Source organism: Dendrobium catenatum, unplaced genomic scaffold, assembly GCF_001605985.2.
Source record: "Dendrobium catenatum unplaced genomic scaffold, ASM160598v2 original_scaffold_30712, whole genome shotgun sequence".
Classification (NCBI taxonomy): domain Eukaryota; kingdom Viridiplantae; phylum Streptophyta; class Magnoliopsida; order Asparagales; family Orchidaceae; genus Dendrobium; species Dendrobium catenatum.
Genome location: NW_021349170.1, coordinates 22,905 through 47,150, shown reverse-complemented (window position 1 = coordinate 47,150; position 24,246 = coordinate 22,905). Strand labels below are relative to the sequence as shown.

The window sequence follows — 24,246 nt, the reverse complement described above, 5'->3', positions numbered from 1 at the left end:
TTCTCCTGTGGTTGAAAGTGTTCATTTGATTCATGTTTCATATGAGTATGTCTATGGCTTTAGTGTAATAATGTTTTGAATATTGTTGATGAGTTTCTTAAGTGTTAGAATAAATTTTCATGATTTTGCCTATATGAAGGTTCATTTCTTGGAGGTTTATTGGAGAATATCCATGTATTTTACTCACTTTTATCTATGTTGTTGGAGGGATGTTCACCTTTGGAGAATCATTCTTAATAGTGAGTTTCCTTTATGCTTTCTTGAATTTGGATTCTGCTTCACTTGTTTGAATTTACATGAAGTTCATATTAGCATTTTTGTTGAAAAGTGGCCAGGGTGCTTTGCATTCCAATCTCGAGCATGCCTTGGGGTTAACATAAGGTGATTTGGTTATATAAGAGAGTGATTCATACATAAGTGAGCAGACTTTATAAAATTTTGAAATTTTCCTTCTTTCTTTCAATTAGGAATGGCAATTAAATGTTCTTCTTGAGACTATATTTTTACTTTAAAGCTTTGGGAAATTGAAATGCATGTTTTCCTAAAAAAGAAATGAGATGGTCCTTGATCTCTTGAGCTATATTTAGTAGAAGAAAGACATGTGATTAAAGTTTTGATTTGCTAAGTAGAGTGTGATTGTTTTCTTCTTTTCAATATCATGATGTTGATTTCAAACCCTTGGCAATTAATGATTTCGCACTCGATGATTAAAGGTGGGATCTATGAATACCATCAAAAATAGTTTGCATGTTTCATGTTTTGATTTGGAGAATATATGGTTCAAATGCAAAGTTGCTTGATTCATGTTGAAAGCTTTGTAAGTTATTTGGAGGAATACATGAATGTTGGAGTGCGTTGTATTTTTTCAAAAACCTTTAGTGAGCATGCATAAGTCTAGAGGTGTTGGAGAATTTTCATGATCTTCTAATATGAGTTTTGCATAGCTCTAAGCGTGGTTTTACTCTATGTTGGTTGAAGAATCTCCTTGAATTTCAGAAAGAATGAAGTGGCATAAAATTACTTTTTTCTAATTTTTGGAGGATAATATTGGGTCAGATTATGAACACATTTGAGTTCTTCTTTTGTTGGATTTTCATGTGAAAATTATGTTGGTAATTGTCTTGAAATGCCTCTTGCATTTTGGAGAATGATTTGGTGTCAAACCATCTTTCTTTCTTTTTCTTTCCAATAACATGAGATTGACTTTGAATTTTTGGCAAAATATTTGGCTTAAGAGTAGGTTCATGAATTTGAGTTGAAAGCTTCTTTTTGAAATCTTTAATGTCATATAGCATGAGTGATATAATTCATTGGAAATCTCTATGGATTGCTTTATGGTTAGAAAGTTCTATGAGATGTTTTATGTTGAAAAGCTTTATTATTCACATTATGTCTAAACTCCTATGGCTTGTTTCATGTTGAAGGGTTTCATGAGTTATATTTATTGGAAAAGTTTTGTGAATCGTTTTGCTCTGAAAATTCTACTATATGCTTTGTGAGTATTTTATGATAGTAAGCTTCATGAAACATTCTTGCTGGAAGATTTTCATGGATAAATCCCACATCGAAGATATTTGTTTCGCGTCGAAATGGTCATTGCGGATATCTTATAGGAAGGTTTTATGTGTTGCTTGGTTTGGATGGTCCTATAAGTTGTTTTGGGGATTGTGAACTTTATGAATGTCTTTTCTTTTAAAAAACTTGATTTTAGAAGGCTCTTTTAGTTTTCTTTCATGGATGAGTTTTGTTCTTTTATTTGTATTTGTTCCTAAAGATAAGTTAAAAGAAAGTAGGTTGAAAGTGTGTTTTGGTTTGGAGTGGAAGAACATGTTTGTGTTTTGGTTTTGGAACTTATTTCTTCTTTGTTATTTTAAGTTTTATGTGGAATGTAATGTGGGTAGTTATGTTGAATATTTTGAATGCTTTCTTGAAACATGAGAATAATAAATAGCATCAAATATTCCTTCATTTCATCTACATTTAGCTTAAACACCAAATGGGAGCGAAGGAGGTGTCGAAGGCATGTCTAGCTTTTAAAAGGCATGCCTAATAATGAGATGCTTACATACTTTTTCTCTAAATTTTTTTCTTTCTTTTTGTATTTGTTGGAGTTTTATGTGAAGGTTATGTTGATAATCGTTCTGTATTTAATCAAATCATATGATTTTTTATTATTCATTATGCTAATGTTAAACTCCTTTGAGCATGTTATATTAATTTTCATGTGTATGATCGAGCTTTAAGGTTATGTGAATATTTCACATCAAAAGAAACTTATAAGTAAATAAGAAATGTTTTGGAGAAGTTTTTTTTTATGTATGCTAAAAATTACATTGTATGGAGATTGATACATATATTAACAAGTCTTAAGTGTTCCATGTGTGGGTGTATGTTTTATATTTGGAAATGGTCACATATTTCACCTATGATTTTTCTTACTCATATTAGCAAGCTTTCATACTCACTAATTTAAACATGTGGAATTCTATATGCAATTATTATTACTCGTTTTCTCCATTCACTTGTACATGATCTCTTTCGATATGCTTTAGATAACTTTCAAAATTATAAATCCTAATTGTTTTAAGTTAATTCTTGCTTAACTATATTTCTTTTTTGATTGACATCTATGCTCACTCTTATATTTCTCCTTCTATTTTTATTTTGTGAGGTACAATGTATCATGCATAGGTAGATCAATGGGATAATTTGCTTGGGAGCTTTTGAGTGGACACGACATGATCAGGTATAATCTCTGGTGCTTATAAAGACCTCTAATTATATGTCAAAATTCTTACACATCACACACATTTTGCTAACCACTTTTAGGTTAATATATATTTTAGAATATTTAATTAGTTGGTCATAGGTTAGTGCACTAACAAAGCCTTGGCCTTGTGATCCAAGGCTTTCCCCCTTCTATGAGCCCTCGAGACCCTTATAATCACCTTAGGCCTATAGTGTAGGCCCACCTACTTATTTTATGTGCATCATAGTTTTTCCACATGAAGTTGGCACCATTAGGATGTTCCCTTTTTTTCTTTTTTGGGTGTGATACTCCCCGTACCTTCTATGAGCCCTAGAGACCATTAGGGTCATTTTAGGTCTATAATGTAGACCACCTATTTGTGTTATATGCATCGCTTCTTTCCCACATGAAGTGGGCACCGTTAGGATGGTTTTTCTATTTCTGTGTGATGCGGTTATATTACCTGGAGGGTATCCTTGGTATGTTTATTTACTTTCTATACTCTGGATGCCATGCATGTATCTTTATATACTTTACTTTACAGTGCACCTTGTCTACATACATACATTATATCAGCATTGCTCAAGTGAAAATGTCAATGTAGAATGTATCTAGGTTTCTTATAAAAGTAAAGATTCAATGTAAAATGTATCTAGGACTTCATGTAAAATGTTCATTGTATTTATGTATGTTTTAGTTTCAAAGATTTATAAATAGTTAAATGTGATTGTTTATGCACACGTATAGAGCTCCAAAAGATAATCCTTTCTTCTTTGGAAGATGTTCTCTTTTAGAATTCTATAGTATAGACTTGGAGTCAGAAGATAAAAAATAGTCACATTTAAGCATGTTCTATTTATAGGTGCAGAAATCCAAGCATGTTGTTGTGGAGCTTGGCTACCTTATCTTTTAGTAAACCTAAGAATATTTTTATTTATGCATCCATTTCATACATCATATATGACACTAAATAGATTCATTTGCATATTACAGTCCTTGATTTAAATCTCTAAACTAAAAATCCATGATTCCTTAGGATAGAGCCTTCTTATCTTGCATACATATAGGGTGCTTGATTATGTTTAAGATGTTAGTTGGAAGCTCACTCCAAGTAAGCATAAGATCATATTATACACCCCTCAGTGCGTCTCTTTTCACTTCTGATAGATTCTAAATCTATCATTTCTCTTAGGATAGTGAATTTAATCTTTGATCTTTTAAACTCAAAATTTTAATTATATCTTTATTCATTTAGAAAGGTCTAATCATCTCTAAGGATAAAGAGAAGAGTTTATCCTCTAAGGAATATAACTTAAGAACTTTCTCTATGCACCAAATTAAGAAGAGAATAATACAACATCTACTACAAAAAAACAACTTTTAATAATAATATATATATATATATATATATTAAGACACTTTTATTTAAGTGCCTTAAAAATTATTTATTAGGGCATATTATTATTTCACGATAACAAAGCTATTTGGTGCTAAACAACCACAACGCGTGATGAATTTTAATGTCCGCTTCTTATTCTTTCTTCTTGCTCATATTCAAATCTATTTTCCTCCTTCATTGAATGTCGTTGCCACCCTCTCTACTGCAAATGACCCATTCACCTCATCCATCATCTACACCTCTTTCACTCCAAAGTGTGTTACCCCACCCCCTGGTCTGCTTCTTCATGTAATCACAACATTGCCTTCAATTTAACATAGCCTCTTCTTGATGACCTAGAAATCCTTATCAAGCATTGTCAATCCAAGAAAATCCAAAAACCCAGTTTCTACAACAACAATGGTAATAAAAACTTCAATTCCTTCTCGGGGGCATGCTGGATGGTCACGGGAGATCGATCTTGTGGATAGGTGGTTCCATTTAGACGAATCGAATGCAAACTACACCATCATCGTAAAGGAGTTCACTTCACTCTGCGACCTCGTCGATACCATGGGATGTGATGAGGCTTTCAATACTCACATCGCCATTGATCGATCCCTCTATGAGCATCACTTCTTCTATGAAGCATTCAATAACTTCCGCAGAGCCTTTAGGCTTGTTCCTACTAATGTTTGCCCTCATTTATGTTCTAGAACTATGCTCTACACCCTTGGCTACCACGGTGAAACCAAGGATGAGTTTCTCCTCTCTCTAGAGGCTACCAAGACAAGCGTCAGCCAGTGGGCTTAGCTTTTACCCTAGATCCTGGTGAACCTTTGGTTCTCACTTAAGGGAGAGGGCATGGTTCTAAACTAGCATAGTTCTGAATTCTTGCAAGCATTATCATAAAACTACTATTCTCTACTCCACTCCTTCAAAGTTTTAGTTTTCCTTTCTGTTACTTCTCCTATTCTCTACCCCACTCCTTCAAAGTTTTAGTATTCCTTTCTATTACATCTCCAATTCTTCTTGTAGTTCTTGCATGGTATCATAGCCTAGTCTATGAGTTTTTTTTTATGAATTCTCTTCATTCATGCATGATTTTAATTAAATAAAATTATTGGGTTCAGAATTGATTAGAGTTAGGGTTGGATAGAGAATTTTAAAGGTTTTTTTTTTTAGGTTTCTCTGTTAATGGATTTTTAGTACTGATGGTGATTTCTTGTGGTATGATTTGTGTTCTCATTAAGCATTTACATGTTTCTGGTTTTACTTCATTGAATTATTTAATTAATTCCTACTATTTGAATGGAGAGATATGTAAGTGTGACTGCTTCCCTTTTAAAATGATAGAGATATTCATTATCCCACATCTTTCACCATCTATCATAAATTTTCATTTATATAACGAGAGAGGGATGAGCTAAAATAGCAAAACTACATAATTCATCTAATTATAAACCTTACAACATACTAAAAAGCAATACATTAAGGTGACATTATTGTTAAAATTAGTAGAAACAAAAGATTCAAACAATATGGAATTGCAACATATTGTATGGAGTTCTTTTCTTGGTTATTTATCTTCAAGGTATCTTTTATTAAATCATGAAATTTAACTTCAGTAGGTTGATATGAATTATAGCCAAACGGACCACCAGATCAGATCTAGTACCAGGTGATATCTTTGCTGTTAAAATGTTGACAGAGATCGAAGATAACTATACAAAAGATGGGACAACATACATCCATGGAAATCCAGCTGACATGAAGAAAATAGGCAACCGGAAAACATGCCCATATTTTCAAGGTACATAGATTTTGTTTACTTTATATTCTCATTTACTATAACTATGACTACAAATTTATTCTACTCTTTATGAAGTAATCATGTTAATGAACTTCTCTATCCACAGCCAATGAAACTTATGAAAGTTTGGTGTATTAGGGGTGATTACCAATCTGGTGAACTACATGAAATCTATCAAAAAGAAGGGAATGCCGTGGCATCCAAGAATTTCAATAACTTGTCAGGACCATGCTACATCAAGCCTCCGCTGAAAGCTTTTGTGGCTAATGCTTATTAGGGTAGATACAGAACAATTGCAAGTTTCATGGTTATATATATCTTTGTAAGAACATTTTTTAGAATTTCTATTAATTATTTTTTATACCATGTTAGGAAATGTGTGACTAATCTTGTTCTTCTTTGTACAACCTCATCCTTCTAACTATGACAACATCTTTAAAAGGGCTAAAACCTATCTATGATGGTGGCACTTGTGAACCAAAGACAAGATAAACAATGAAAGTTTTTATTTCTCTGAATCTTATTTCACTTGGAACTAGAGGAATTAAACCTTGTATATCTTCCTTTGGTGCAAATCAGTTTGATGACTCTAATGAATCTGAGAAGAAAGGCAAGACCTCTTTCTTCAATTGGTTCTATTTCTTAATCAACATAGGGGCACTTGTTGCTTCATCAACCTCGGTGTATATACAAACACATGTAGGATGGGTTGGGGCTTTGGAATTCCAGCTGTGGAAATGACTATTGCAGTTGTTATCTTCTTTATTGGCATGCCATTGTACAGACATCAGAAACTAGGAGGTAGCCCCCTTACAAGAATTGTACAGGTTCTCATGGCATCAATTAGGAAATATGATGTAAAGTTCCAACTGATAAAGGATGATAAATCCTTATAGTATGAGATTTCTAGCAAAGAGTCTTTGATAGAAGGTAGAGGAAAGCTTGAGCACATAGAACTACTGAAGTAAGTATGATGAATATTTGATTAACAACTCTTCATCAAACTTATAAAGGAGTTAGAAAATAGTTTTTTCTCTATTAAAATCCTATTTATAGATCCTCCTCTTGTATATCTCAGTTGAAATAAATTATGTAGGAGGATCCGTACATAGGATTAAGTCTAAAGGTGATTATAATACTAACTAGGATAGCAAAAAGTTTAAATAAAAGTATTATAATTAATTATCTACAATTTTGTAAATTAATTATTCCATTTTTATTGAATCCAGGGCAAGGAAAGCAGTGATGAGGAAGAACATGTGAAAGTTCGTTAGGAATGTTAGGCCCTATATGAACTGACCCAATGCTAATAAGTAGAGAGGTGGTGAATTGGTATTCTAAAACAAACACAATCTTATAATCAAAGAACAAAACTTTAAACCAAATCAACACAAAAATCAAAGTGCAAAAATTAAATAAATGCGAAAATAACAAAGGATAGAACACACCAGATTTTTAGTGGTTCGGTCAAACCTTGACCTACGTCCACTCCTTGGAGGCACCCTTCAAGTATTGCACTAAACTAAGTGTCTCTCCTTTAGCCCCCACAGCTAGGCAGTGAAGCCCTTACAAAATCACTTACACCTTCCCCAGTACAGCGGAGTCGCCGGGTCCTTTGACACCAAAGAGGTCTTCTTCTTCTGTGAACTTCCCTCAAGACGAGCCATGAATCCGATGGTATTAAGGTACAAGCCTGCCGGAGCAACCGTGTGGAATCCCCCTCCACACTCCCTTGAGTTCCCCCTCACAGGATCTTCTCCCTCTCTCAGACTTCACCTGTTCCTCACTCCCTTTCAAGCTCTCTCTTCAAGTCCCCCCCAAAAGAACGAAGCTACAATGGCTGCCAAAGACACTCTTCATGAGAAAGCAAGAGGTCTTTAAATAGATTTGTAAAACTGACATTATCTTCCAGGCCGATATAAATATCGGCCTGGCCGATCAGCATAAATTATGCTTAATCAGCCCGGTCGGTTAGGAATGATTAAATAATTTTTAGTCATATCATCCAGGTCGATAGGATATCGTCCTGGACGATTAGTTCAAATATGAGGAAAATCGTCCTGAACATCACCCTAAAAAGAAGCTGGCCGATGTCAAATCGGCCTGAACGATCCTGAGATCGGCTAGGTCGATGTGTTCATGCAAATCACCATTAATTGCTTTCCTTAATTGCTAGATTTATTTATCAAAAATTATGATGGATCGGCCAGGCCGACCCTGATAGGCCAGGCCGATCCACCGGGATGATGTCCAAAAATAAGTAATTCTTAAATAGATCTGGCAGCAAATTCTTTCTAAATTAAGCTGATCATTCTGGCTGATACAAAATCATCCAAGAAGATGTGTTTAGTGATGGCTGTCTTAATAAGGATGATGGCGTGATCAGGGTTTCTATTTTTGAACTGATCTTTTAGGCCGATATAAATATTGTCCTGGATAATGTTACCAAAAACAATAAACTCTAGGGAACAATCAGAAAATCTTCCAAGGTGAATGTGAGCAAAGTTACATAACATCAGGAGTCACACCAAAAATAATAGACTCAAGAAAGTAAAAAGGGTACAAATAGACTAAGACCTAGTCTACCCAATCTTGAGCTGATTCCACATTGCAGTCTTGATCTTGTGAACCTGAAATGTCAGTAGATAAGGCAGTCGTAGAGAAATAAGAGTGTTTTCTATCATTAAAATCATAAACCATGAAAATAGATCCGCAACAATCTCCCGCTTTTTTATGATGGCAAATATTACTATTTGAATTTGCAAAAAATATTCTCCTAATCTCCCCATCACTAGAATATAACTTTTAAAAATAGGGAAGATAAAAAATTTTTTGTTGTTTTTAATTTTTGAAAGAAAAAAAACAAAAAATATTAATTCAACAGTACGTTCTTCCCTTTGACATTATCAAAAACAGAAGGGGCACAAACAATAAAAATAAAATGATTAAAAGACAAAAATGATCCCTGATCTAGTGTACAAAACAAATATTCTTAAAATGAAAAAGTTACCTCTTGGTTTTAATCAAAAACTTAGTAGAATTTTATTGACAACGCATAGCCCAGAAAAGGTTAGAAATTCAGAATTTGATAATCCAAACTCAAGTTCTTTAAAAGGCTAAAAAACTTTTAATTTAATATCTAAATCAAGGAATAAATTAGAGAAAGAAACAGTCGTTTTTCAAAACTCTTTCCAAAAAATATATCTAATAGAAGATTAATGCACGAATTGTTGAATCAGGAATCATGATTTTCAAAATCAAGTATCGAAAGTATCAAGGGTTTTCTTAAGCTTTAAGAAAAATAAGAAAAATAAGCATATTTCTTGTGGGCTCATTTTATGCCCTTTGTCACTTGAATGGCTCTTTGAGCATCTTTTGATTTTTGATACACTTTGTGTATATTTGTTTTCTCAATTTGGCGTCATTGCGCATCTTTTAGTTTGGCATCATTGGCCATTTTTTTTTATTTTCAATCAAAAATATGCTTTCTTTCTTACATGTTTAAAACTAAAGTAAACCCATATTATTGACAACACGAACAACTTGATTAAAAAAATTTTGAGGAGGATTCAATAATCTTACAAAAGATTCCTAGACGATAGATAAATGTAGTGAGCTGAAAAAGATCAATTTCAAAATCCAATTTAAAATATGATGAAAATTTTAAATCAAAAGTAGAATAACCTCTTTTAGGAAACAGAGATTGAGAGTCAAAATCATGAATTTTCTTCCTTTGACTATTTTTAGAGAAGTCAAACACAATTTTCATAAGAATTCAAAAAAAAAATAGGAGGTAGATTTTCTCATTTTTAGGAAAGTGACGTGGGTGTTAGATCAGAAATGACACAAAAAAAATTTAATGAAAAAAGGAAAAATAAAATTAAAAAAAAAAGAAAATTTCAAAAATAAAAGAACAAACAAAACATGCAAACATAAACATACAAACAAAGGTTTAAGCATCATCTTGCTCTTGATCAGATGATTCAGAAGCAAGGTCTGCCCAATAATTTTTTTGCTTTTTATTATTTCCCCAGTTTATAATTTACTTTGTTTTACCCTTTTCTTTTGTAGGATGAATTCTCAAATTAGGGCACTGATTTTTTATATGTACAGGCTTTCTACATCCAAAGAAAATAACGTCAGAAGAAATATTAACATTCTTACCATTTTTATCTTTATTCCACTTTTGTTGATGCTTATGCTTTGGTGAGCTTTTTTATTTGCTTGTCAAGTCATTGCTTTCGTCACCAACTAAGCTACCTTTTTCCGTATCTTCAACTTTTAGCACTATCATTTCACCTGCATCCAAAAGTCTTTGACTCAAACTTTGCTCGTAGGTAATGAGTGAACCAATCAAATTATCAATAGAATATTCATTCAAATCTTTTAATTCACAAATAGCAATAACTTTAACATCAAACTTATCCAGTAAAGAACGAAGAATTTTATTAACTTTTTTAAATTTTGAAAATTCTTTACCTAAAGCATGCAATGATGTCACAATTTGAATAAACCTAGTATATGTGTCTAAGATCGTTTAATAAGATTTCACAAAAAATATTTCATAATCATGCATTAACTTATTCAACTTTGATTGCTTGATTTCACTAGTGCCTTCGTATATGGTGTGTAGTTTATCTCAAATTTCTTTACCAGTGGTGCACGTGGATATCATCATAAAATCATCATAATTTAAAGCACAGAAAAAGCAATTTAAAGATTTTGCATTCAATTGAGCATCAATTCATTCATCTCTATTCCATTGATTAAAAGGAATATCAGTTTTAACTCAATCTATAACACGTGACGGTAATGAATAACCAGTTAAAATCATATGCCACATACGAAAATCAATCTATTGCAAGAAGGTAGACATACGAATTTTCCATAAATGAAATGTAATATTTTCAAACAAAGGTGGTCTGGTGATTGAATAACCTTCCACAAAATTATGATTACAAAAATTAGCCATGGATCAAAAATTCAAAAGCTTAGATTTTATGAATCCCGCTCTGATACCACTTGAAAGTTTGTTAGGGATTTTAGGCCCTATATGAACTGACCCAAGGCTAATAAGTAGAGAGGTGGTGAATTAGTATTCTAAAACAAACACAATCTTATAATCAAAGAGAAAAACTTAAAACCAAATCATCACAAAAATCAAAGTGCAAAAATTAAATAAATGTGAAAATAATAAAGGATAGAACACACCAGATTTATAGTGGTTCAGTCAAACCTTAACCTACGTCCCCCCCTTGGAGGTACCCTCCAAGTATTGTACTAAACTAAGTGTCTCTCCTTTAGCCCCCACAGCTAGGCGGAGAAGCCCTTACAAAATCACTTCCACCTTCCCCAGTGCGGCGGAGTCGTCGGGTCCTTTGACACCAAAGAGATCTTCTTCTTCTGTGAACTTCTCTCAAGAAGAGCCTTGAATCCGACGGTATTAAGGTGCAAGCATGCCGGAGCAACTGTGTGGAATCTCCCTCCACACTCCCTTAAGTCCCCCCTCAGAGGATCTTCTCCCTCTCTCAGACTTCACCCATTCATCACTCCCTTTCAAGATCTCTATTCAAGTCCCCCCCAAAAGAATGAAGCTACAATGGCTACCAAAGAGACTCTTCATGAGAAAGCAAGAGGTCTTTAAACAGATTTGTAAAACTGACATTATCGTCCAGATCGATATAAATATCGGCCAGGACGATCAGCATAAATTATGCTCAATCAACCCTGTCGGTTAGGGACGTTTAGACAATTTTTGGTCATATCATCCACGATGATAGGATATCATCCTGGATGATTAGTTCAAATATGAGGAAAATCATCCTGAACATCACCCTGAAAAGAAGCTAGCCGATGTCAAATCGGCCCGGACGATCGTGAGATCGGCTCAGCCGATGTGATCATGCAAATCACCATTAATTGCTTTCCTTAATTGCAAGATTTATTTAAGAAAAATTATGCTGGATTGGCTAGGACGATCCTGATATGCCAGACCAATCCACTAGGACGATGTTAAAAAATAAGTAATTCCTAAATAGATATGGCAGCAAATTCATTCTGAATTAAGTTGATCATCCTGACCGATACAAAATCGTCCAGGATGATGTATTTAATGACGGCTGCCTTAATAAGGATGATGGCCTAATCAGGGTTTTTATTTTTGAACTGATTGTCCAGGCCGATATAAATATCATCCTGGACAATGTTACCAAAAATAGTAAACTCTATGGAACAGTCAGGAAATCTTCCAAGGTGAATGTGAGCAAAGTTACATAGCATCAGAAGTCACACTAAATACAATAGACTCAAGAAAGGAAAAAATATACAAATTGACTCAGACCTAGTCTACCCAATCTTGAGATGATTTCAAATTGCAGTCTTGATCTTGTGAACCTGAAATGTCAGTAGATAAGGCAGTCATAGAGAAATAAGAGTGTTTGCTATCATCAAAATCATAAACCATAAAAACAGATCTGCAACAACTTGTGCACCAGATGATGAGCTCTTCGACAATTCATTTCTTCCTTATCTAATGCTCTCATTAAGGATTCATTTGAAGCTTCTTCATCTACTAAAGCAATATAAGATTTTCAAGAAATTAATGTAATAAATTTATTATATACATATAAAGTTTGAAGTAGCCTTCTTTTTTTGGAAGGTGAAAAAATCTTGTAATTTTATATTGATGAAATAATTATTTTTATTTAAAGAAAAATAGATTTTATAAGATCTCATATGCATTGTTTTTAGAAATTCGATTGGAGATTAATTCGTTGCAATTGAAATATTAAGTAATTGAGAATTGAATGTAATTTAATCATTTAATTGAAGCGTTGTGAAATTATATATCTTAGTGCATATTATATGCCTTATTATCAAACATGAAATCTATTATGACACATAATAATTGTCATATTTATTGACAGATTCCATCACAATAAGGTATTAGCAAAGCTTGTCTATTAAGACACCATAAAGGTGTCATTTTGAGACTATTCCATCAAAATCTTATGTCATTAAAGTTTAGTTTTTAAGGCACATAAAGATGCCCTTAACCCTATGCCAACGGCCACCTAAGCGACACAAGGAGTTGATGTCCTAATACAACATGTGCCATAATAGATATATATTAAGCCACTTTAAGGTGTTGTAATAGCCATTACTTTTTGTACTGATCCTTAATCAAGAGTTTTCCTAGGCCGAGGCTTAGGATGTAAGGGGGCTTGCGCCCGTGGGAAATTGATCCCCACATCAAATAAACCTCATTCGAGTAGATGTATCGGATGGGGAAAATCTTGTGACTCTTAGGTTATACATATTATTACCCATTAAGATGTGTAGGCGAAATCCTCTATTCTCTATGGTTAATCATATGTATAATCTCATCTGCCCTCCTATTAGCTTGCTTGTGTAGATTATAAAGGTTTACGATCGTTTTGTCTTACGAGATAGTGTGATCATACTCTTTGCATTATGTTCCCCATGAGCAGAGTCCTTTCGAAGACCCATCCTTATTCTCCATCCCAAAATGGGGTAATTGAACAGAAACATCGCCACTTTACTGAAAGTATTCGAACTTTACTTATTCAAGCCTACATCCTACAATATCTTTGTGTTGATACGCTTAATATAGAAGCTTTCTTAATAAACTGATTACCTTCTTAAAATACTTTCAACAAATCACCACATGAACTTTGATATGGTAAACCACCAAATTACAGCCACCTTAAGGTTTTGGTTTTCTCTGCTTTCCCTGGCTTAAACCATATTCTTCTAACAAATTATCTCCCCTTTCGTATCCATGTGTTTTCATTGGGTATGCCCCTTTTCAAAAGAGTTACTGATGTTTGGATCTTATTACTAATAAGATTTATAATTCATGTCATGTGGTATTCAATGAAGAAGTTTTCCCTACTCTCAAAATTCAGCTACAATCACTACCTCCATTTCCAAATCTATTCCATCTATTACACCACCATTACTTCTTGTTCCCATAACCGGTTTACCGACTTCCATCATTACGCCCCATCAGAATACTTCAGCTTTTTCTCAGCTCGGGTTGTTGGCCAGTCCTCAAATAAAATTGGATCCTGTCTTTCCCACGGCTCAATCTTCACCTTCACCATTACATTCTTCTATTCATCAGCCATTCAACACATCCACCTCATCTCAACCTTCTTTACACCCTATGGTTGGCCGTCTCAGAAGTGGTTGTACCAAACCAAAACAAATATATGATTTGTCTCATACCCTTCAACCAGCCAAGCCAAGTACTTACAATCAAGCTGTTAAATGCGAACATTGGCGTTCGATAATGTCCCAAGAATTTCGACTTTACAAGCTCAAGGGATATGGGATCTAGTTCCACCAATGCCAAACCAGAATTTACTTAGCTGTAAATGGAATTTTTGAACTAAGTTTAAATCTGATGGTATTGTCACTGCGGGAAAGCACGCGATTACCTGCGAATTTTTCCGGCAAAAACAGTTGCGTCAGAACACACGGCGCATGCAGCGATGCATAGTTCGAAGGAAAATTTACGGTGTTCTTTCCGGCGTATTTGTGTACGACGGAAATTACCATCGCACTTTACGGTGGATAAGACGCCGTAAATGTCCGACGCCAATTTTGCGCCGGAAATAATCCATTACTTATTTACGGCGAACCTACGATGGTTTATGTGCCGGTAGTTTCCGTCGGATCCATACGACGTAAACTACCGACGCCTTAGTCGTCGGAATTTTCGATTAAAAATCGTCATTTTTTAGCATATTTTGAGTCGGTAATGCGCCGAAAAGGGCGCCGAATGTTTTCCGGCGCATTATAAACGCCAGTAGACATTTATCGACGCGCGCCATACCGGTGTACCAAAATCCGACGAAAATGTGTCGGAAACCAAGGAATTCTGTCGGATTTTATGTGTTACCGGCGGATCTTGTCCGCCGGTAATAGCGTGTTTTCCTGTAGTGTGTGGCATGATATAAAGCCAGATTAGTTGCAAAGGGATTTAATCAAGAATACGGATTAGACTACATCGAGACATTTAGTCATGTTGCTAAAATGCCCACTATTCGGGTTCTTATTTCTCATAGCCTTGTACTATAAATGGGACATCCATCAACTATATATTTTCAATGCTTTTTTACAAAGTACTCTATCTGAAACTCTTTATATGGAACAACCTCCTGGATTTCAAGATTCACTTCATCCAAATTATGTTTGCAAATTGAATAAAGCTCTATATGGCCTAAAACAGTCTCCAAGAGAATAGTATGCCACACTATCAAATCATCTTCAAGCTTTCGGGTATAAAATCAGTTCAGTAGATTCTTCATTACTCACTTACAAAATTGATTCAATCCGTCTGTATATATTAATCTATGTCGATGATATTCTTGTGACAAAAACTTCATCAACTAAAATATCTCGCCTAATTTCTAGTCTCCAAGATCGATTCCAAATGTGTAATCTTGGATCCTAGTCCAATTTTTGTGAATTCAACTGACTATGGAGTATTTTTACATCAACAACACTATGTCAATCGCATTCTAGAACGAGCTGGAATGACAAATGCAAAATCGGTCTCTACACCAATATCCTGCAAGACAGTTCTCATCAATACCTCACATGATCATGATTTCTCTAATCTTCAATTATATCGTCATTTAATCGACTCATTACAGTATCTTACTTTGACTCATCCTAATATTCAATTTGATGTCCATAAGCTAAGTCAACATATGCATAAACCTCTTAACATCCACTTTGAAGCTTTTAAATGCTTACTCCGTTTCATAAAAGGTAATATTACTACCGGTCTACCTTTGCATAAAGATCATCTCACTCTACAAGGATTTGTGGAAGTTGATTGGGCTACAAATTCTCAAGATAGAAAATTAGTCTCAGACTGCAATTTTTTGGGAAAATCACTTATTTCTTGGCAAATTAAAAACCAAAATACATTAGCATGATCATCAACTGAAGCCAAATATAGAGCCTTAGCTGCCGAAGCCTCCGAGATCATCTGGCTATGGTGTTTATTGGAAGATTTTCATATTCCACAAATGACTCCTACCACAGTTTATTGTGATAACACTTCGGCAATTACTTTAGCAAATAATCCAATTTATCATATTAGGATGAAACACATCGACGTGGATTGCCATTTTATTCGTCATTGTATTCATGCCAAGCATCTTCAAGTTCATTATATTTATACAAATGATCAAATTGCCGATTTGTTCACCAAGCCGCTGCATATACTTAGATTTAAATTCCTCTCTAGCAAATTGATTGCTGCTCCTCCATCATCCGTTTGAGGGGGGTTGTAAGCAAGAAATGTTTTGTACTTTCTTGCGACGTGTTTTCTCCTCAGCCACACTTTTGTAACCATCATCTTGTATCATTTTCTATATATAGTAGCTATTGCAATAAGGTTTGATAAGCTTCTCAATATTAATTAGCTACCTAACAAAGCATAGGTAAACATTAGGCCAATAGAATAGCTCTTTAGGACGTAGTTTCCTGGAGATGTAATAAGGAAATAGGTTAGGGATAAGCCTAAAATGATTTGAACCGGAAAAAGCACAGAACAATCTCACAAAATTTTATTTACTCGAGTGCTCAAAAATGGTCACAAACTAACGAAAAACATTCTGCACAATTTGGAGATCACTGGTTAGGTAGATTTGAAGATTTCTCTCCTCAACTATTTTCCAAAAGAAATGAAGAATTTTTGGAGAAGATGAAGCGCAAGGAAGAATAATGTTGACATCACCATACCCTTTTTATTTAATAGTCCAAACTCTTAATTGTCAAGATATTATCATAAGGCTGCTCCCATAAAAGCATGTTTACCTTTGAAGTTTTTAATAATATAATAACTCACATATGAAAACACATAGTTTTGAAGTTTCCAATAAAATTATAATCATAAAATTAAAAGACGCCTAAATATATAAGAGTCTAATTTTATTCTAACTCATATTATATTACTATCATAGGAGACATTTCTTATAGTCCAAATCTTTTACCTTATTATTCATATTCTTTAAAATTATGAGAAAGAGTGATTCTTTTAAATCTTTATTTATTATTATTAAAATTATTTCAATTAAATAAATTCTTAGAATTTTTCCCTTTTGAGTTTTCGTGGGCCCATTAATCATGTCACTTGTTCATTGCAATTATTTTGATTGTATGTAAAATTTTAGTATAAAATTATGATAATTATGAACATTCTATTATATAAATGTTTTAATATGCTAAAATTATATATGATATATCATCAAAAAATTATCTTGGTCGGGCACAATCTTGAGGCAAAATTGAGTTGTGAGCTTCCAAAATTAAATCTTGGACCATTCAAACTCCGATTTTAGCAAACTTATAGTAGAACTGAACATCTCGAAAATATAAATACAACAACACCAAATTCGACTCAATTGAAGCTCAAATGAGTCCAAATCAAATACCCGAAGCTCATTTGAAAGGTTCAATCTATAATTTAAATTATCAAACAATTTTCAAACATGACATGCTTATAGTCAAATCAAGTGGCTCGACGAGACAAATCCAACGAGCACAAGGTCACAAAATTATGATATCATTAAGAAATTCAAATGCCCCATAAATGATCCATAATCAAGGGATTCAATATCGGTCGTCAATTCAACCACTTCCAATTTACCATCGATCATCCCAATATTTACAAGTCATGCAAATCTCAAAAAACTATAAAAAATCTCATTCTTCACATAAGGGGAATGATAAAAGGAGGAGAAGGGAAGAATTTGGGAGCTTGCCTATCGCCGACCACCACCGGTGTTATTCGCGACCATCGCTAAAGTTCATCCCAACCACTGTCAGACTTTCGCCAATCCGTCGACCACTGTTGGAGTTCTTCACGACCACCGCCGGACTTTCATCGATCCATCTAACCACCGTCACCAACTGCGGTCCTTCTAACCACCATTGCCCTTCGCCTACAGTCCTTCTGACCTCCGTTGTTGGTCGACTACTGTCTTTCTGATCACCGTCGCACCGACTATAGTCTTTTCGACCATTCGGGAGCTTGCCTATTGCCGACCACCACCGGTGTTATTCGCGACCATCGCTAAGTTCATCCCAACCACTGTCAGACTTTCGCCAATCCGTCGACCACTGTTGGAGTTCTTCACGACCACCGCCGTACTTTCACCGGTCTGCTAACCTCCGCCGGACTTTCATCGGTCCGCCGACCACCGCCAAAATTCTTTTCGACCACCGTCGGACTTCCTTCAGTCCGCCGACCATCGCAAAAGTTCTTCACAACCACCGTCAGACTTTCACCGTCGAAGTTCTTCCCGACCACCGTCAGACTTCCAACAGTCCGCCGACCACCGCTGGAGTTCTTCACGACCACCGCCGGACTTTCATCGATCCATCTAACCACCGTCACCAACTGCGGTCCTTCTAACCACCATTGCCCTTCGCCTACAGTCCTTCTGACCTCCGTTGTTGGTCGACTACTGTCTTTCTGATCACCGTCGCACCGACTATAGTCTTTTCGACCGCCATCGTCAACTTTGATCCTCTTGACCTCTGTCGCCCGTTGACTATAGTCCTTTTGACCATTGTCACGTGCCAATTACGATCCTTCTAACCACCGTCGCCTGCCGACTACGATCCTTTCGACCGTCGTCGCCCAATAATGATCCTCCTAACCTCTGTCACCTGATTATGGTCTTTATGACCAATGTCATCCAAGTAAGGTCCTTCCGACCTACATCCCTCACTGACTATGCTATTACTGTCCAAATGAACATATCAACACTAATTCTTCTAACTCCCAACATATAATGCACTTTGTATGATGTATATTTGATATATCGAGCCAAGGACTTCCTCTTAAGGAAGGGTTTCATTTGTAATCAATTGCAAAACATTAGTGGATCTATTCAAATTGGATCAAGTCCTGTGATTTTTCTTCTTTTCAGAAGTTTCCATGAAAAAATTCTGGTGTCTCTTATAAACGGTCAACTTACTTATTTACATATTTATGTATTGGATCTTCATACAAAGCTAAAACGTTAAAATTTATATTTCTCTACCGCCATAAGTATTTTCAAATCTATTAGAAATAAATTTATTTATTTTAGGCTGACAGAGTCAATAGCATCGCTATCTGCAGCTTCGCTTGTTGGGGTAGAATTAGAAACTGTGCATCGGTGCAAACATCTCAGTACAATGAATTTGGCGGAGAAAAAAACAAAATATAGAAAAATAAGAGATTTTTTAGAGCTAGAAGGAAGTTGATTGGATACACTGAATTTGGCAATTGGGGGGCTGAGAACCGGAAAACTATGATGGAAAAGGGCAAGGTACCTTGCATCTGTACCCTCACCCACTACACTTTGCATTTTTCAAATTACAATTTGTAAATATAAAAATTACATATCTCCCATGCGGCCCCCAGTTCTTTCCCCCCTTTGCTCTTCTCCTCTTCTTTCTTTCTTTCGTAGCTGTAGTTGCTGTAAATAAAGCCAAACGAGCCGCTCCGCATGGGCTCCAGTCTCTCTCTCTCTCTCCTTCTCCTTCTCCTTCTCCTTCTCCTTCTGTCCGACCTTAATATACCCTTCTCCTTTTTGCCCTATTTTGTATTGGGGTTTTAGATCGAATTAGTAAGAGGGGCGTTTTACACTTCTGATTATCAGATTTGCTTCATTCTCCAGGCTGAATCCGTGATCTTCGGTTTCATTTTTGTGGTGGTGATTCTGTTTATTTGCGCCTGCGTTACAAGTGCTCCAGCTTCTTTGGTCTCCGTTGAGGGATTGGTCTTACTTGTCCTGCATCCATGCCTGCGCTTCTCAATTTGAATGGTACCGATTGTTCCTATTCTTCTTTCTCTTTTATTCTTTGTTTAGGTCTTTTATTTTTGCAGTTTTTATGTCTTTTAACTTTCTATTAAGATCTGCGATTTTATTTTTACTAGTTCTTATGTAATTTACATCCGATCGGATCGGCTGACTTTAATTCCTTGTTTTTGGCTTCTGCTTTTACCACTTTTTCTTCTATTGATCTTTAAAAGTTTTGAGCAAAAACTTTCTTGTCGTCCCTCCTGTTGATCTTGAGGCTCCGTTTCTTTGACTGGAATTTTTTGAAGATTTGAATTGAATATTGTTCGAAAACTTCACAATGATGATCACGGATCTTAGACTTAGACCTAAGGTAGACAAACGGGAGACAAACATGAATTTCATCCTAATAAATCATCGATCGTTGTTATCGTTGTCAATTGTTTGCGTTTTACCGCTGCTTTTGTCTAAAATTGTTGTTGATGGAATTTGAATTCTTGTGGCCTCGCTGTTCTGTTCAATAGTCTTCCCCTCTTCCTTTTAGTTTGGCTCAGCAGTAAAAATTTATTTTTCAATGGAGCTGCTTGTATTTGGGGGTTTTTTATGCTTCCCTGGCTCTCTTTTTGTTTGTAAGCTTGACTAAATTTGCATGATGGTTTCCCGAACTACTAATATTTTGCCGTTCTATGCTGTTTGACCTTCTCCTGTCGCTTTATTTTATCTAGACTAGGCTAAATTTCAGAGGGTTTGAATTGATTTGATTTTATTGTGTGCTTCAGCAGTATTAGGAGATGATGAAATCCGACTCAGAGAATCGCCTTATGAGAATTGCATCGAATCAAGCTGCCTTCTACCTTTTGCGCCAGGCAGTGATATTTACTATCGTCCTTGCAAGAGGTTGCGAGTCACTGCCCCTTTTATCATCACCAGGGAAGAGAGGAAAGTTGCTTCTGTCTTTAAAAAGAAGCAGTTACCACGCTCCATGGATTCTCTCCCGGATGAATGTCTATTTGAGATCCTCAGAAGGCTTCCTCGATTCCAGGACAGGAGCATTGCTTCATGTGTATCCAAGCGATGGCTCATGCTTCTGAGCAGTATTCAAACTTCAGAAGTTGTGGACGAGCAACATAAGAGGAGTGAATTATTGAGATCCTCTATGAGTCCTCTTCCGGATCTCAACCAAGCTATTCCTTTTGAGTTAGAGATAGACTCTAATATTGAGAGTGGTGGATATCTTACCAGGTCCTTGGATGTTGATGAAGCAACCGATACCAGACTAGCTGCCATTGCCATTAGTGCTGCTGGTCATGGGGGGCTTGGCAAGCTGAATATTAGAGGATGCAATTCAACTTGCAAGGCCACTGATGTTGGGCTTTCAGCCATTGGACGACTTTGCCCTTCACTGCATTCTCTGACCATGTGGAAAGTTCCGCTGGTTAGCGATGCAGGGCTTGCGGCTGTAGCAGATGGATGCCCTATGCTAGAGAATCTTGATCTTTCTCAGTGCCCCAGGCTCTCAGACAATGGTTTGATAGCAATTGCACAGAAGTGCCCAAATTTAAAATCTATTAAACTCGATTCTTGCTCGGGAATCGGCAATGATGGTCTTCAGGCTATTGGTCGCTACTGCCAGAAGCTGGTTTCTGCTTCAATCAAAGACTGCCCCCTCGTGGGTGATAAAGGAATCTCAGGCTTGGTGGCTGCTGCATCTTCTTCGCTGATGAAGATAAAGCTTCAGAATTTAAATATCAATGATGTGTCCCTTGGTGTCATTGGGCATTATGGAAAAGCTTTAACTGACATACATCTTATAGCGCTTGAGAATATCTCTGAGAGGGGATTCTGGGTTATGGGAAATGCTCTTAACATGGTAAGCTTGACTTCCATCACAATTTCCTGCTGCCCTGGCATTACAGATTTGGGCTTGGAAGCTATAGCCAAGTGCTGCCCGCAGCTCAAACATCTGTACCTCCAAAGATCCTGCAACATTACTGATACCGGGCTTAAAGGTTTCACCAGATCTACGAGTATTCTTGAAAGTCTAAAACTAGAGGATTGCAGTATGATCACCCTTCATGGCATTCTCGACGGCCTTCTTAACTGCAGTGCAAGGTTCAGGAGTTTAGCCTTGATAAAGTGCACGGGGATCAGGGACATTACTTACTACCCGAATGAACTACCGACATGCTTGTCACTTCGGTTCCTAACAATACGAGATTGCCCTGGTTTCACCAGCAGTAGTTTAGCTGTGGTTAGTAAGCTGTGCCCCAACTTACAACAAATTGACTTGACCGGCCTTGTTGGTGTGACAGATGCTGGCTTTCTTCCTCTGGTAAAGAGCTCTGAATCTCGGCTTGTTAAGGTGACCCTTGAAGGTTGCGTGAATATCTCTGATGCCAGTATTGCTGCTTTGGTGAAGGCACATGGAAGTTCGTTAAAGATGCTTCACGTTGATGGATGCAACAAGGTCAGTGACAAAAGCCTCTTGGCTATTGTGGCAAACTGTTCAGTTCTTGAAGATCTCGACATCTCAAGGTGCAATGTCAGCGACATTGGGGTTGCTGCGCTTTCCTCTGCTGAGAAGCTTAAACTGCGGGTCCTCTCTCTTGCTGGCTGCTATGGAGTGACAAAGAGGAGTCTTCAGTTCTTGGGAAAAATGAAAAACTCCTTGGAAGGGCTAAATCTTCAGCAGTGTAAGCTCAGCAATGCCCATGGGATTGGCCTGCTTGAGGAGAAGCTTTGGTGGTGTGACATCCTTTCCTAATCAATGTTTTGAAGCAGAGCAAGAAAGTACTAGATTAATTAATAGAATAAAAAAAAAAGAAAGGGAAAGTCATGGTCAGCAGTGAAAGCTAGTTCTTCAATTAGTTTTTTGGCTCTTCGCCGTTATCAGTGTGAGCTTCTTCATCATCGCAATCCTTTCTTCCCAGGTGAGGTCATTCAGTTTGGAAGGAACTGTAGGCCATTAACTTGTTTTTTCAGACTCCTAGGAGGGAGATCTGTTCCGGGGTTTTTAGCTGCCATCATTTGGTGTTTTCTTACCTCGCTTGGCTTCGGTTCCCTAAGATCAGAGTGCCTTACCTGCTTATAATAGTGGCTTGTGATAATTCTTCATTATTGGGTTTTTGATAGGGTCTTGGTTATGCATTGTTGGAGCTGCGGGCGGGCCTCATAAGCCTTTCTTTTGCTTGCTCTGGTGTTTCAACCATGTCTCGTATTCTCCATATTGGTCTTGTAACATTCGTCAGGTTATATATATATAGTGTCTGTCATTCAGTTTGGTCGCTTGCGGCAGTTTTATTTCTATGCCTGAGTTCTGCAGGATCTTGGTTGTAGCAGCTCATTCCAGTGTTGTCTTGACGGGCCATCTTTTGGCCCGTTTTTTTAACCAAGACCTGCTTTTACAGGCTAATATATTGAATTGTAGTCTGCGGCTTTTGCTTTAAACTTGTTATGAATAAATTTTACCTTATTGTCGAATGTTTTCTTTGCAGTTTTTTATTCTTAGTTATTAGCTAAGAATTGTTTCTGCCGCTGTGTTTGTTTGTTTGTTCATGGATGCTTCGGATTGATCATTGGTCGCACGTTTAACAGATTGCGAATTCTGACTTTTAGCCACCGCGTTTTGTTGCGGTGAACAAATACTAAAGGATATCTGAGAATATAAAGGAACTTTTGACTTTATCTGTCTGCCTGAGGATGGAGGAATATGATTCTCAGGCAAATATATGAAAACTCGTATGGAACAAAATATCCTCTTTTATATTCATCTCTCTCTATGTAGAAGGAAATTTATATATTGATAAAGTATTTTTATAAGCAAATCAAATATCAACATTCTTATGTTATATGGAAGATATTGAAAAAAAAAAAAACAAGTTGGTTAAGAAATCAGGCAAAGAATTATGATACATCTATTATTCTTTAGAGAGATGATCATAGAGCTTGCGGGAAAAAAATGATAAATTCATGTATGTTCAAGATAATGAATATGACATCATAACAATTGTACAGTGGATGTAAGATAAAATGTTCACCAGTATGCTCAACTATGATTTATTGGACATATGATCAAATATAAGCCCGTAGCCTCTAATCATATCATGAAGCAAAAGACTATCTTATTAGACACGAAGGAAGACTAACACATTTATTTGTCCTACATGAAGGCTAGTTGGTGTCATAAGTGAGTTATCAACCATGTGAGAGGGTCCGCTGATTAGTAAATATCACATAATGATATTAGGTTTCTAGAATGAGAAAGTCTCGTTTCTAGAGTGAGAAAGTCTCATTTCTAGAGAGAAAGTTTCCCTTTTTTTAATTTTTTTGTTTGTTTCCGCCTATTTGGCGGATTTTTTGGTCATGGCTGCTACTGCTGCGGCAAGGGCGACCACCTCTGGTCTTTGGAATCCGAACGGACTTCTATTGTCTTCTTCAAGGACATTAGGTGGTTTTAATTCTAGGCAAGATG

At 36.1% G+C, this 24,246-nt stretch overlaps 1 protein-coding gene and 1 pseudogene across 2 annotated transcripts; both read left to right on the top strand.

The window, feature by feature from the left end:
- The first annotated feature begins 4,547 nt into the window (after positions 1–4,547).
- On the top strand, positions 4,548–6,836 carry LOC110105351 (annotated as a pseudogene).
- A 12,601-nt stretch (positions 6,837–19,437) lies between these two features.
- On the top strand, positions 19,438–23,255 carry LOC110105354 (EIN3-binding F-box protein 1). Of its 2 annotated transcripts, none has more exons than XM_020834821.2 (2): positions 19,438–19,799; positions 20,558–23,255. In XM_020834821.2, exons 1-2 carry the CDS (start codon positions 19,775–19,777, stop codon positions 22,537–22,539), a joined length of 2,007 nt encoding a protein of 668 aa, XP_020690480.1. In that variant the 5' UTR covers positions 19,438–19,774; the 3' UTR covers positions 22,540–23,255. The 2 variants fall into 2 exon arrangements, with proteins under 2 accessions (XP_020690480.1, XP_020690479.1); XM_020834820.2 differs by having other exon boundaries at positions 20,555–23,255.
- The last annotated feature ends 991 nt before the right edge of the window (positions 23,256–24,246 follow it).

What these genes read in the sequence shown, in the direction of transcription:
- LOC110105354 (XM_020834820.2), top strand. Translation starts at nt 19,775, where the DNA reads ATGCCTGCGCTTCTCAATTTGAATG. An exon ending in TGCGCTTCTCAATTTGAATG is followed by an intron (nt 19,800 to 20,554) that starts GTACCGATTGTT and finishes TGTGTGCTTCAG; the next exon opens with CAGTATTAGGAGATGATGAA.